General features: G+C 41.7%; 1 protein-coding gene across 1 annotated transcript; it reads right to left on the bottom strand.

Annotated features, from left to right (window-relative positions):
• Positions 1-3,951: 3,951 nt before the first annotated feature.
• LOC106846214 (cornifin-like) lies at positions 3,952-5,855 on the bottom strand. Its single transcript, XM_014864847.3, has 2 exons — positions 5,741-5,855; positions 3,952-4,696 (listed from the first exon to the last, which is right to left on the bottom strand). The coding sequence occupies exon 2, from the start codon at positions 4,675-4,677 to the stop codon at positions 4,264-4,266; it is 414 nt and encodes a 137-aa protein (XP_014720333.1). The 5' UTR covers positions 4,678-4,696; positions 5,741-5,855; the 3' UTR covers positions 3,952-4,263.
• Between the last annotated feature and the right edge of the window lie 9,617 nt (positions 5,856-15,472).

Here is a 15,472-nt window from a genome sequence, read left to right as displayed (position 1 = left end):
GGAGAAGAAGGAAAATAAATAAATAAATAAATAAATAAATAAATAAATAAATAATTAAAAGATTGGCAACAGATGTTAGCACACGTGCCAATCTTAAAAAAAAAAAGAATTATTATAGGAACCATAGCTTTAAGAGTTTTCAAATAAGTTTTTCTTTTCTTTTCTTTTCTTTTTTTCGGTGAGGAAGATTGGCCCTGAGCTTACATCTGTGCCAATCTTTCTCTATTTTGCATGTAGGATTCCGCCACAGCATTGCTTGAAGAGTAGTGTGTAGGTCCATGCCTGGGATCTGAACCTGCAAACCCTGGGCCACCAAAGTGGAGCATGAGAACTTAACCACTACATGACAGGGCTGGTCCCTAGATTTTTCATTTTTAAGTAATATATCCAGGTAGAAGTGGCATGATGAAAGTATCATCGTTGGCTGATTTGTAGCAAAATGCTCATAGATTTCTTCCCAACTCAGGAACCTTTTGATGGAGTTGGGAGATATAACCCTGACCTCAGGAAGCTCCCCATCTTCTGGGAGATGCAGACCTCTCTGTCCAAGGGTATTGCAAGACAGGCAGGGAAGAGCGGATATTTTGCAGTTCCAAGTACTGTTGCTTTAGATGTGTAGGGAGCAGAAAGGGGTTGGGGAAGGACCAGGCTCAAGGACTTAGCAGAGGGCAGGAGTGATCCGGGTTCAAAGAGTGAGGCTCAGAACATTCCCCCCAACCCCACAGCATCATTTGGAGAGGTGTACACCACTCAACATCTCAGCAGACATCAAATAAGCTTCTCTCGTTTGGTAGGGGGCAGGCTGGACCCTGAGTCTACTGCCCTGAGCAAGACAGAGAAGGTTGCTGCCCTCATGGTGCTCACAGAGTGGAGAAGTCACATGTGAATCCAGCAAGCATGAGTGTGATGAGAGCCGTAGTGTCGGAGGCACAGGGCAGTTTGGCAGAGGCAGATCTCAGAGGTGAGATTCGCAAAACTCACCTGACAGCTGTGCCTGCAAATGCGTCAGGGGCCAGAGGGGTCTAATAAGACCCAAAAGTCCAGACAGCCCACTGGGTTCTGGGGAGGTGTGTGGGGCAGCAGGGGTGGCGTGGGAGGTTGAATATAGAGCATGAAAGGGAAGAGACAGAAGAGAGGGGAGAGAATTGAGAAAATTAAGCAGGCGGCTGGCAAGGATAGGCGAGGAAAGCGGTTGCCCTAGACCCACCATGAGACTTTTCTGAGGCAGGACTATGGAATTACAGGGAAATCCCTCAATTGTCACTTTCTATCTGAAGAAGAAGGAATTTTTTTTTCAGGAATTTTGGAGGTCTTAGTTCTGGTAGGATGAAGGAAAGTGAAGGTGAAATAAACAAGGAAGAACTATGAAGAGAAACCAAATGTGCTTTTATTTATCTGCCCAAGTTAGAGCAGCTACCAGGCTGTGGACCTGAAGCTTGCCAAACTGTCCCCAGTTTGAACCTCAAACTCATCACACAGAAATAGCACCTGCTCTCTGAATTTCTAGCCTAGAGGTGGCTATTTTGCTAAGTCACAGAGGAGGAGAGGAGCTGAGGGAAGAGAAGGAGCTGAGGCAAGACAGGGACAAGTGTTCGTTTGACCCTAAAGTGGCATCAGCTATCAAAGTCAGTGAGCAGGATTGGAGGCCCTTGGGCTGTGAGTGTGAGTGGGGTGTTGGAGTATTCAGGGTCCCTACCAGAAGGTCTAGAATAAGATGGCGATGTGTGGGGAGGAGAGACACATGGGCGACCCCTACAAGGATGTGGGATCCCCTGCCCTTGGGCTGCTCTTATGAGACCTGCTGCAGAGCTTCGAGAATGTTCTGGATGGCCAGGACATACATTTTCTCTAGCTCAGCAACATCTTTATTGACTTCTATATTTTTTGCTATCATGATAAAAAGTTTTAAAAAACCTAAAATATATCAAATAATATTATATAAGGTAAAATGTGGAAAAGCATAGAGTTGTTCAAACAAAGAAAATGAACACTAACATGTAAGAAGCCAGAAATAACACAGTTGTATTTTGATGTATTTAGTGTCAGGATATTTTTTTCTAAAAACCCACACATGTGCATACATTGCTAAAAGATGCTTTGTTTGGTTCATATTGTTTCAGGTCTGCTTTTTTAATAATATAATCTGGACATTTTCCAATGAGCCTAATCATTCTTCTATAACATTCTTTTTGATGGTTGCAGTATAGTCTCAACACATAGACACTCCATCAATTATTGAACCCATTACCTATTGATATGCATTGAGTTATATACAACTTTTTCATATTAGATGCAACGCTGAGATTAATATCCTCATGTATAAAATATTTGTGTACATACATAAGCATTTCCTGAAAATAAATTTCTAGAATACACTTGGCGGCTCAGGTAGATCTTTAAACCTTTTGATTCTTCCCTGCAAAGCTGTTATTTAAGATGCTTAATCTATATTCATAAAAACTGTGTATTATAGTGCCTATTTCCCCATTAAAAATCAGTCTATTTATCTTTAAGTGGCTCTAGAGCTGTCTCTAGATACTTCCACCATTGGAATCAGCAGTAATATGAAATGTGCATACCTTTTAGACACAAATAAGTCATTTTTTTCCTGCCAGTTTGGCAACTGTTCATCACTTTGTAGTGACTGGTTGGACAATTTATGTCTAACAGGTCCCAAATATCTCTGAGTTCTTGCCAACCTATCTGGAGTGCTTGCACATCACTCAAATGCTATCTGTCACCTGCCTCACACCTGCTGGATGTTATGGACCACCCACTTTGTCAAGAAATGGGACTCACCCCACAATGACAACTGTAGCCCTTCTGATATTTTATCTTAGCTTCGGTGATTTTGGAAAAGCTCATAATGTCCAAGATCCACTGAACAGAGACCTGCAAATCTGCTGGTCATCCTTGAAATCATGACCAGGTTGCAGGAGAAAGTGAGGGACTAGAAATCTGGAAAACTGGGCTCTACATGTGATTTAGAAAAAAATTTTGGTTGATCTTAATTAATCTTCTCCTTTATGGATATCAATTTTTTTTTTATCTTGAAATGCAGGGGCTATAGTAGGTGCTATTTAACTCTCCTTTCACCCTTGACATTTTATAGCTTAATGACCTGCTGTCAGTTTGCAGCTGATATTTCATCTTACTTGGATCATGTACTCCTTCTTGTAATCTCCACTTAAAACCCACATCCTTTCTCTAATCACTTGCTAAATAAGTTTCTGTGGGTTATTTTAGGAGAGATACTATTAGGAGTGTGTGTGTGTGTGCGTGAGTGTATGTGGTTGTGTACATGTTTGAATGAGAGGGACATGGATACCATATCTCCTGGAGAAGACTACAGATTCTCCAAGAGGATGCACTGTGTATTCTCCTCATCCTCTTCCTGGCACAGTTTCAGGCCTCCCTGCACATGATCTGTACCAAGCAAAGACAACATTTTCTGAGCTAACAAGAGTGGAGCTTGTGTGGGTGACTATGTGAGTACGTGGCTATTTACAATGAATGTGTCTCTTTGTGAGTGTGTGTCTGTATGTATTGGATATCTGAAAGGTAAAATGAGTGAAGAAAATCAGAATAATCAGGTTCAAATATGTAGGAGTGACTTTTTTAGTGTAAACAGGAGCCTTGGGTGCAGGGTCCTCAGGATCAGAGGTGGCTTGGAACAGGCACCATGGAACTCAGGAATGACTCAGTCCAGTGCCAGAGTGGAACTCTGCTCCAGAAGTGGCTGCCCAAAGGGACAGGTTCTGGGTTCATTATACAACAGCTATTGCCATTCTGAGGATGCCCCATAAATGTAATCACACACACTTATGGAAGCACACAGGACCAGGACTAGGCAAGTGATGTCTGCACCAACTCCACTCTGTCTACAGGTCCTACTCATGATGAGATAACAAGGAAGGGGCAGATTTAACCAATGACACAAACAGCCAAGAGTGGGATTACAGAGATTTAATGGAAGCACAGCAGAAAACATACATTCTTCCCATCCAGATTGCCACTTCAGATGAACCCTGAGCAACTGAAGACCAGCAAAGCCACTAAGGCCTTCGACATAATTCAGAGGCTCAGAGGACTCTTTTGAATGTGTAAGGGAAGCTTCATAGCACAGATTTTTAGGATGCAAATAAGAGAGAGGCTATGACTGAGGGTGATTACAAGGTCTACAGACAATTAAGACACAGAAGCAGAAAGGAAGATGTTCAGCATCTGGTGGTCAGCTCCTCAAGTGGATGGCTGTGGACCGTTTTACTTCTGCTTGGTCCCAGGCTCGATTGGGCCTGGAATGACCGTTATGGGATATGGCTCAGGGAACTTGGATTGGCCAGGCAGAGGCTCTTTAGGGTAGACAGCCTCAGGAACCTTGGGGTGACCTTGCTCAGGAAATGTAGATTGACCTGGTTCAGGATACTTGGGGTAGCATGGCTCTGGAACCGTGATGTTGCCGGGTTGTGGAAACTGGGCATCCCCAGGCTGAGGGACCTTGATGTTGCCAGGCTGAGGGAACTTGGTGTTGTCAGGCTGAGGAATGATGATGTCGCACGGCTCCTTGGTATTGGGGAAACATGGTTCTTGAGGTGGAGGCTGGCAAGGCTGTTTCACCTGCTGTTCTTGAGGCTGTGGGGGTAGGGTGCAGGGCTGCTTCTGCTGATAGGAACTCATGCTTCAAAGGAAGCTGAACCTAGAGACAGAAAAGCTCAGTGGTTTGGTGAAACAAGGAAGAAGTCAAGTTTAATGACAAATATGTCTCATTTCATGCCCCTTCAAAAGGGAGAGCCTCTCTTCCCCTTCTTTCTGTTTCCCTGAATTTGAGATCAAAAGAAACTTTGGTGATTCTTGTGCACTTTAAAGAGGAGAAACTCAACGGTGATTTGTTCTGCTCCACATGAGTGGAGACTTTCTCTGTGTTCCTTTCTTCCTGGTGATTCTGAAAACCTGCCTCAGCCACACAACACAACAGCCAGCTCCTAGGATTGTTGTGTGGTCCCAGGTTTTCAGTAATTTGAAAAGGCGAAAATGTCAAAAGTTTGGAGTCTACCTTCTCATGTCCATCATACACAGTGCATTAGCTTTCATAGGAAAACTCTGTGGAAACCTCCCACAACCCCACAAAATTCCACCTAGGAGCCTTTGTTCATATTGTCCTCTCTGTGCATACTTTCTGGAAGGATTCACATTCTGTCTCGTAGATACACGTTTACTCATCATGGCTCCTCTCTCAGACACTCTCTGCCAGTTTCCAAGTCACCTTCCTCATTTTGTCACAGTACAATTCCTGCCTTGCCCTCTCTACTAATCAATTTTCATGCAGTATGTTTGCAAATTACACCCACATATTCTGTTCTCTGGTGGATTGTAGGTTTATGGAGTAAAGAAAAACATATATTTTGAACATCTAAATAGCTAATGCAGTGCCTTCTATATTGCGAACTCTCTATACCGGTTAGAGGAACTATTAAGACACCACTGAGAGTACACCGGACATGGGCTGTAGTCCATATCCTCCTGTTAATTTAATAGCTATCTTTAAAAGAACCACTCATCTTTTCTGACCCCGAGTTCCAAAGCTGTAATCTGAGTGGGAAGTCAAAAAGATCTATAAAGTCACCTTAAACACAAATTGCCATTGCGTTTTAACTAAATATATCCTTAACATAGCAAAGAGATCCCAATCAAATAAAATATAACTGGCAAATATTAAGAAGTTCCAAGTGGAGAGACTTGCCTTGTGTGCAGAGAAGTTCGAGCTGTCTGGCCTCTTGGGTCTGGCGTGGAGTCTCTGGCCAGGTGGCATTTTATATAGAATATGAGCCCTGCCTTAAGGAAGTGAGATTTGGGGGGAGTAATCTATCTTCATACCAGCTTTTGTAAGGAAAATCTCAGGCTTGACATTTTTTTGACTTACTCTTTGACAATGATGTCACCTGCACCTGTCCTCACTGTCCACCCTTTGTGGTGAGTTTGTTCTGGGCAATAGGATTCTTGGGTGGTTATGAGTTAAATCAGTGGAATGTTCTGGGCTTCTGGGACCAGAAACAACCGTGCCTGTTGGACAGGACCCTAATCTTTAGCTCAGAGCAATCCTATTGAGCACTTTAGTTGCCTAAGTGAATGTATAGATGAACAATAGGCACTGCTGGTTCTTCTGGACGGCTCTGAAGAAAGATAAGTGAATCATATGATACTCACTTAAGTGAATATTCAATAAGAGGGAATAATTGAATCATCTGATATTCCATCTTTCAGAGGAGCCAGGCTTGGGAAAGAAAAGGCTAAAACCCCTGCTTTGGAAATGAATTGTTTTCACTCTGGAGAGAGGCTTAAGATGCCATCCTGACTTCAGCTAGTAAATGTCATTAGAAATGGACAGTAAAGATTGACTGGATCTGTCTGACGTGATGACACACCCTGAAGACCTTGCCTCTCATAGAGTCTGTCTTTTTTAGGGGCAACACAGAAAGAAGAGAGCTCTGAATCCCTGAGTTCATACACCAACCATATCCTCTGATCATGATGAGTTGAAACAAAGGTCACTAACCCAAATTTGACCTCAATGCACAACCTCTTACTAGGCGTGGCCCCTAGGAAATCTAAACATCCTTAAAACTCAGGCACGTGGATGGCTCCTCCCTTCCCACTGCTCTACCTCTGTGTTACCTCCCATGAAACTGAGTCCCAGGCACAGCCACCACCATGAGCTCCTTTTGTCAGTTCCCCAATGCCCTAGTTGCATTTTATCCTCACAGGCTGTCTTGTAGATGCTCAGTCAATGGGCAACTGTTGCTTTCCCTAATAGATGTGTAGGTTCATGGAAGGAAGGAAAGAAGGAAGGAAGGAAGGAGAGAGGGAGAGAGAAAGAGAGAGAGAAAAGCATTATTTTAGAAGGATGTCTATAAAATGCTTTGTCAATCATAAAGCCACTTCTTGAAAATGATTCACTCCCTTGTGACAGGCTCATGGCAGGAGCTGAGAAGAGGGTGAGGGTTCACCACCCGCTTTCCTGCTTCCTTCCCCACCCATCTGTTTTCCTCTCTGCTGGTGTTTGACCAGTGCCTCCCTCTGGGGTGTGGCCAGTGACACTGTCACACTGAAGCTTTAGCCTCTGGTATCACATTAGCTCTCCTCTCCAGTTGGGTCTGGGTCCCTCTTCTCTCCAAAATCACCTCTCAGGAATCCTCTCAATACAGGCAGCTTCGACCAGACCCTGCTGCTCCACCTGGGATTCTTATCTCCAGGGGAATCTGCTTCCTGTTCCTCTGTATGAATGTGGGTCTTTCATGTATCCTTTCTTGATTATGGACCGTGGTCCTAGAAGAAATTCCTTTCTCATATCCTGTCTTCCTCCCCTGGATGGACTCTCTCCTGCTCTGTTCTACGTGATGTCTTGTTTACCATAACAAATACCTCTCTGGCAACAGCCCCTAGAACTTCTAATTTACCCCAACCCTGTTATTCCTGTTTGTTTGGACAAGCACGCTCAGTGGCTGAGTGTTAAGGCTCCTTTTGCCCTTCAGAGAAACTTGGTTTCCTCACTAGCACTGCACACACTAAGAACACTGACCCCCAGACAGAGGTCCCCATACAGACTTACTTTCAGATGTACCTTGATCTTTCCCCCTGGCCCCCTTTCCTGGTGGCAGGAGGCTGCCACTCTTCCCACATCAATGGCCTGGGCTTTCCTTGGGACTTGTATGTGGATGGTACTGGGTAGCTTTAAACACTCTACAAATCTTCTGGGTCTTGCTCTTTTGCCAGTCATGTCTATATGGTTCATTCCCACACATTCCCTTAGACTCTGCCTTTCCTTTCTTGATCCTAGGTTCCAGGAAGCCACAGCATGAGATGTCTATGGGAATTTTTAATGCATCTGTGGAAGAACAGGCTTGAATAGTTAACGCTCGATGGCCACACTTCACCAATGGAGTACATGAGCTGATAGATAATGCTTCCCTCTCTCAGACCCAGAGAAAACCCTTCTGAGATATACCTTTTTTTTCATGTTAAATATGTACAATTATATGAGTTTGGACATATGCAAAAACCTGTGATACCAACACCACAATCAAGAAAGTTTCCTTGCATGTGTATCTCTCTCTCTTTTTTTTTTTTTTGTTGTGAGAGCTCTTAACATGAGATCTACCCTCTAAAATTTTTAAGTACACTATATCATATTGTTAACTATAGGCATTGTGTTGTAAAACATATCTCTAGAACTTACTTATCTAGCACAACTGAAACTTTATATCCATTGAATAACAACTCTCCATTTCCCCCACCGCCTCATCCATGAAAAACGCTATTGTATTCTCTGATTCTATGAGTTTGACTATTTTAGATACCTCATATAAATGGAATCATACAGTATTCATCCTTCTGTGATTTATTTCACTTGGCTTAATGTGCTATAGGTTCATCCATATTGTCACAAATGGCAGGGTTTCCTTCTTTTTAAAGGCCAAATAGCATTCCATTTTGTTGATAGACCATATTTTCTTTATCCGTTCGTGTATTGATGGACACTTGTGTTGCTCCATATCTTGGCTGTTCTGAATAGTGTTGCAATGAACATGAGAGTGCAGATACCTTCTAGAGAGGCTGATCTCAATTCTTTTGGATATATACCCAGAAGTGGGAAGTCTGGATCTTATGGTAGTTCTATTTCTAATTTTTTGGAGAATCTCCATACTTTTCCCTCCCGTGCTGCACCATTTTCCATTCCCACCAACAGCGTACAAGGGTTCCAATTTCTTTATAACCTTGTCAACACCTACCTTTTGTTTTTTCAATAATAGCTGTAAGGAACCACAAAAGACCCAGAATAGCCAAAACAATCTTGAGAAAGAGGAACAAAGCTGGAGGCATCAGACTTCCTGATTTCAGACTATATTGCAGAGCTACAATAATTAAAAAATTATGGTGCTGGCATAAAGACAGACATACAGACCAATGGAGCAGAATAGATAGACATGAAGTCCACACATGTACAGTCAACTATGGTGACAGGTGGCATCTCACCTCTCACCACGTGTCAGAGGTTGCATCTTCACCAAGCATCAGCTTCCACTCTCCTGGGGATGACCCTTAACAGAGACAGCCTTCTTTCCTGAACTTGTTGCCATGCCCAGAGCACAGAAGGACAGATGGATCACTGTAAGAAGGTTGGACTTGATCTAAGTGCCTTTGGACTCTCTGGAAAAGTTAGTGTGGCTGAGGACAGTACTTTCTCAGTTTACTCCTATTTTTAAATAATTGGCAGTTTTATAACTTTTATTTAAGTACATGAAACATTTTGAGTTAGTTTTTGTATAAAATGAGATGTTTAAATCTAGTTTAATTTTTTCCCCATGGCTGTCCAATTGCTGTAGCACCATTTATTTGTTGAAAAAGCGATACCTCCTACATTGTATTGCTTTTGCAATTTTATCAAAAGTTAATTGGCAAGACTTAGGAACAACCTAAGTGTCCATCGACAGATGAAAGGATAAAGAAAATGTGTTATATATATACAATGGAATACTATCTGGCCATAAGAAAAGATGAAATGTTGCCATTTGCAACAACATGGATCTTGGGGGTATTATGCTAAGCAAAATAAGTCACACAAGAAAGACAAATATCATATGATTTCATTAATATGTGGGAGATAAAACAAAACTATAACAAACACACACCTAAATACAGAGAATAGATTAGTGGTTACCAGAGGGGTAGGAGGGATGGGGAGAGAGCGAAAAGGGTAAAAGGGCATTTGCATACAGTGATGGATGGAAATTAGACTTTTGGTGGTGAACACGATGTACTCTAGACAGATGTCAAAATATGATGTATACCTGAAGTTTATACAATGTTATAAACCAAATTTGTCTCATTAAAAAAATTAATTTGGCCTATCTTTCTGGATGTTCTACTCTGTTCCATTGATGAAAGTGCCCACGCTTCCACTAGAGCTATGCTGTCTTGATTACTGTAGCTGCATAGGAATTCTTAACACTGGAAAAAATGAATCTTTCCATTTTCTTCTTCTTTTGCAAAATTATTTTAGCTACTCCAGGACATTTTAATTTCCACATGAATTTTAAAATAAGCCTACCTGTGTCTACAAAAAGCCTTGCAGAGATTTTGATAAGAATTGTGTTAATCCTATAGTTCTGTTTAGAATGTATTGACATCATTGCTATTTTGAGTCAACTAATAGATAAACACAGTATGTTTCTCCAATTATTGAGATGTTCTTTGGTTCCTTTCACCCGTATTGTTTACATTCATTATACAAATCCTGTACACTTTTTTTTACATTTATAGTATGTTATTCTCTTTAGAGAAATTTTAAATGGAATTGCATTTTTTATTTCAGTTTCTATTTCTTTACTGTTAGTATGTAGAAATCCTACTAATTTTTGTGTGTCGAGCTTGTATCCTGCAACCAGGTTCACTTATTAGTTCTACGATTTAAAAAAATTCCTTAGCGTTTTCTACGTAGAAAATCATGCTGTCTGCAAATAGAGACCATTTTATTTCTTCTTTTCAGACCAATAGATTTTAGCGTAACAAAATACAAACAGTTAATACAGTTTGAGATCTCACATTGCAGCTGATCTTTAGGAAACTACTATTTGCTGAGTTTTGGTGTAGTGTCAAAAAAGTCCACAATTATATGAAAGAGCTATTAAAATCCTCCTCTTTCCCAACTACATATCTGTTTCAGGCTGGCTTTTCTTCATATACTTCAGACAAAACAGTATATCACATTGGACTGAATGAAGAAGTAGATATGAGAAATCAACTATTTTCTCCTAACACAGACATTAAAGATATTTTTAAAACAGTACTACTCTTACAACTAATTCTTTTGTTCAGGAAAATATAGTTGTTTTATGTTAACTTGCAATGGATTTACATTTGGTATTTTAAATGAATTAATATATATTTGAAAACTTAAATTTAAATTAATTAAACTTAAATTTAATTAAAAATTCAGTTCCTTAGTCACACTAGCCACATTTCAAGTGCTCAACAGACACATGTGGCTGGTGGCTACTGTATTGGACAGCACAGATAAAGAACATTTCCATCTTCATAGAACGTTGTATAGGACATCACAAGAATCTGAAAGTTTGCATGGCTACAGATGATGTTTTCTCAGCTGATTCCCGGAATGTTCTCTGATAACAAATTCAAGAAAGAAGTCATTCCTCGATATCATCCCAAGGAAATCATGAATGAAACCTATTGAAGATGCCACATGTCACTATAACAGGCTTTGAAGGGGATGTGGTAGAAATCCTCCAAAAGAAAGAACCATTTATGTTTCTTGTGTTTTAGTCCTACAAGCTTTTGAGGCTTTTCCTGCTTTTTTGGAGGGCACTACAGCTAGTTTCATAGGACAATACATTGGCTGGCATTGTGGAAATGGCTAGTGCTAAGGTGAGCCCTGTGCAGGTGGACACTGGGGAGGTGTCGAGCACTGGATAGGTAGACAGCAAAAAAATAAATGCTGATGAGCTCTGTGGAGGTGCGTAAGGTACTGGGCATTTTGGGGTCCAGGTCTCTAAGCTCTAGAGGGGACACGGCTCAGGACACTCGGGTAGAATTACAGGTGGTAACAGAAAAGGCTGCACCCACTTGCTTTTATTCTAATTCTGGAAAGTTCAAAGGAAACAAGTGAAGGAGTTAGCAGAGGCAAGAGAAATCAGCACTCATATAATGAGCTGGGAAGTTCCCTGTCTAGTTTATGAGGGTATTCTTTGACCACCTGAATCTATGATTATAATGATGATTTCTTATTTCTTATTTTTTGGCTTTTTTTTTTCTTTTCAGCAATTTGTTCTATATTATAAAGATCCTCCATTCTTTTGTCATCATTCAAAGAAAATTCATCTTTTGTGAAACAGCGAGTGTTGGTTGACTGCAGTAAATAACTCCAGGATTCAAATTCTAAATTGTGTTCAGGAGAAATTATCATTGGCATGTGCCATGAAACTAGAGTGATTTAGAAAATGATGCAGATGCTGTTCTAAGAGATCATACTTTGATATCTGTCATGTGTTTTCTTGAAAAAAAAAAAGACATGAATACCAAGAATTCCAGGTCACTTGATTCCCTAATACAGATCAAGAATAAAATTTTAAAAGAGCGGCAATTATGAGGAATAGCTATTTATAGAGTCAGGCAGCCCCACTCATAGAGAAGTGGAACTGCTGGGCTGTTATTATCCAACTCGCACACAAGCCTTCTGATATTCCTAAAAGGATTGGGCAGCCATACTGCTAGGACAAAACAAAGGCTCAGGACTGGAGGCCCAGCCTCTCCCGACAGTGGCTATTGAGTGTTCAAAGAGTGAGGCTCAGAGTGGTCCCCTTAAATCCACAGCATCATCTGGTGAGGGTATACACTACTCATCATCTCAGCAGACATCAAATAAGCTCCTACTATTTGGCAGATATTGGTTCTGCAGAGGTGTAGGCATGGTAGTGGTGGAGGAGTGTTAAATATACAGCGAAAAGAGAGGCAAAGAGAGGACAGCAGGAGCAACGTGGTGGAGAAGCAAGTATGTTACACAGGGAGATGCTGGAAGCCAACTGAGAAAGTGCTCGGCATAGACCCCCCCAGGAAAGAGACTCTCCTGAGTCAGAAACAGGAGGAAACAGTCCGTAGTCTAGTGGGAACTCCCTTACTGAACAGTTCTCATCTAAGCCAGATAGGATCTTTTTTCTTCAGCACAGGTGGAGGCTCAGGATGCTGCTAGGACAGAGGAACGTCAGGGTGAGGAAACCAAGACATCTCCATGAAGAGAATCAAATGTGCATTTCTTTATCTGCACAGGTGAGATCTGCAACCAAGCTGTGAACCTGCAGTTCACCAACCTGTGTGGAGTTTGTACCTCAAATTCCTCACACAAAAGTAGTGTCCTGCCCTCTACTGTTGGCTGGGAGAGTGGCATTCTACTTATGGGAGAGGAAGGGAGCTGAGGACAGAGGAGGAGCTCAGAGCGGGAGAATAACTCCACCTCTGCCAGATAAACTCATTTAACCCTTGGTGGCCGCAGGTTCAAAGTCAGTGGGCAAGACTGGAGTCCTTGGTTGTGAGTAGGGCAGAGGGACTGGTGTTCTGGGAGATTTCCCATGAAAAGATTTAGAATTGCTTTGGGGTTTGTGTGGGATATCATTAAAAATAAGGCTTAACGGTGCTCCTCTCCCCACCTTTTAGGCAGCTGGCCTGGACACTGCTGCAGGGCTTCAGGAAAGTTCTGGAAAAATTATTTTCTGTGGCTCATCAACATCTTGGAGTGCTTTGAGTTTTTAAAACATGTAAAAGAAGTGTTAGACATAAACGTAATTTCAACGTATGGTGTAGAAAATGTTTAGAATATAGGGATATATAAAAAATAAAATAATACCTTTTGCTCTCTAGCCAAACATAGCCACTGTTTATGTTTTGCTGTATTTACTGCCAGATTTTTAAAAATTTATGCATATATACACACACAGTTTCACAAAAATGTAACTATGTATTACATGTCATAATATTTTACATGATCTTGACATTGTCTAACACTTTTCCATATGACTAAATATTATTATTTTCTGATCACAGTGTCTTCCATGGCGTAGATACACAATAACTTATTTAAACAATTTTCTCTTTTGGGGAATTTATGCTGTTTCCCTCCCATCTTTCCCTTTTTTTTTTTTTTTTTTTTGGCTATTATATATAGTGTTGAAGTGATCATCCTTATAAATAAATCATTGTGTACACGAATGCATATTTCCCAGTGGAATGCCAAGTGTATGCAGATGTTTAAGGGTTTTGATTAATTTTGCTCAACTCCCCTCTAAGACGGTTCCTTGACTTTCCACCCGTAACAGCTGTGAATCACTAGTCAGAGTCCCCAGTCACAGCTTGCCTCTTTAATGTTGATCTCTTCTAGAGATACTACTGACATTTTCCATCATGCCGATGAGTAGCAGTTTGAAATCTCTCAACTGTGCAAACCTTACAGACCCAAGTGGCATTATTCTCTCCTGCCAGTCTGAGAATTATATATCAGCTTGTAAAACTTTGCTGGACAGTTTTTGTCTTACAGTCTCTGAGTTTCTCTGGAGTTCTTTCCAAACCTATCCAGAATGCTTGTGCATCACACAGGTGCTGCTTGTCACCTGCCTCACACACACTCGATATTACGGACCATCTACCTTGTCAGTAAATGGGGTTCACTCCCCAATACACACTACAGCCCCTTTGAGAATTCTGTTGGTTTCCCAGCCTCTAGAGGCAGCTCCCTGGTATCCCAGACCTGCTCAGCAGAGCCTTTCAAACCTACTGGTCACCAGCAAATTCAAGAAGACAGGACTGCAGGGGCGAGAGACAGAGGGTTGGCATCTGAAGAGCCGGGCTCTGGATGTGGTTTAGAAACATGGTTTCTGGTGACTTCATGAATTATCTTCCCCTTTCTGGATATCAGTTTGTTTATCTGGAAAATGGATGGGCTGTGCCACATGCTCTTTAAATCTCCTTTCACAGTAATATTTTATATCTTAATGATCTGTTCTTCCACAACTTTATGCTGACTTTTGTCTTATCTGTATTAACCTCACTTCCTTCCAAAACTTGCCTAAACTTTTCCTTTTTCTTTTACTATTGATGCACTGCCTTTATCTTCTACTTTGTGTGTATGTGTGGAGAGAGAGAGTGCATGTGTGCTTTTGCGTCAGTGCATATTTGTGTGAGTGTGTGTCTACGTGGGGAGGCGGAGAAGCTCACCGCTCTTAGGCTTCTCCTAGGGCAGAAACTGTGGATCCTTCTCTCCTTCTTCCCGCTACAGCATCAGGATCTTCATATTGGGTGTTCAGTGAAGGAAAAAGACTGACTGAGGTGATTAAATCAGCATGTATATGTGCGTGTGTGCGTCCTGTGATTTTGGGGATCTGTGTGTGTGTAGGAGTCTATTTGTGTGTGTGTCTGTGTTTGAGTGTGTGGATAGGTGTGTGTTTGGATGTGGGTGGATGTGTATTTGTGTCTGTGAGTGTTTAAGTGCTTGGCCCCATGTGTTGGGGGCATCAGGAAGAGAGGATGAGTGAAGAAAATCATGTTGGAATATGTAGAAGCACTATTTCTTTGGAATAATAACAACAATAATAAAGGCATAAACTGAACAGAATAAGGGTGATTTGGGAGCAAGGACTCAGAGTCAGGGACGGCTTGAAGCAGGCACCATCTGCATTCAGGTGTGACTCACTCAGGGGCAAGAAGAAAGCCCTGCTCTAGCTGAGGCTGCCCACAGTAACAGCCTCTGGGTGGCCTTGACTGCTCTTGCAGTGCCAGCCCAGGAATGTCCTGTGAGTATAGCAGTCACATGAGAGCGCGCACGCACACACACACACACACATTCCCAGTGCCAGAATCAGGGACTTTCTGGCTATAGCCCTCGCTGTGTGCAGTCCCTGCTTCATGTTACGAG

The sequence above is a fragment of the Equus asinus genome, chromosome 25 (genome assembly GCF_041296235.1).
Source record: "Equus asinus isolate D_3611 breed Donkey chromosome 25, EquAss-T2T_v2, whole genome shotgun sequence".
Classification (NCBI taxonomy): Eukaryota; Metazoa; Chordata; class Mammalia; order Perissodactyla; family Equidae; genus Equus; species Equus asinus.
This window is presented reverse-complemented; position numbering and strand designations above follow the sequence as displayed.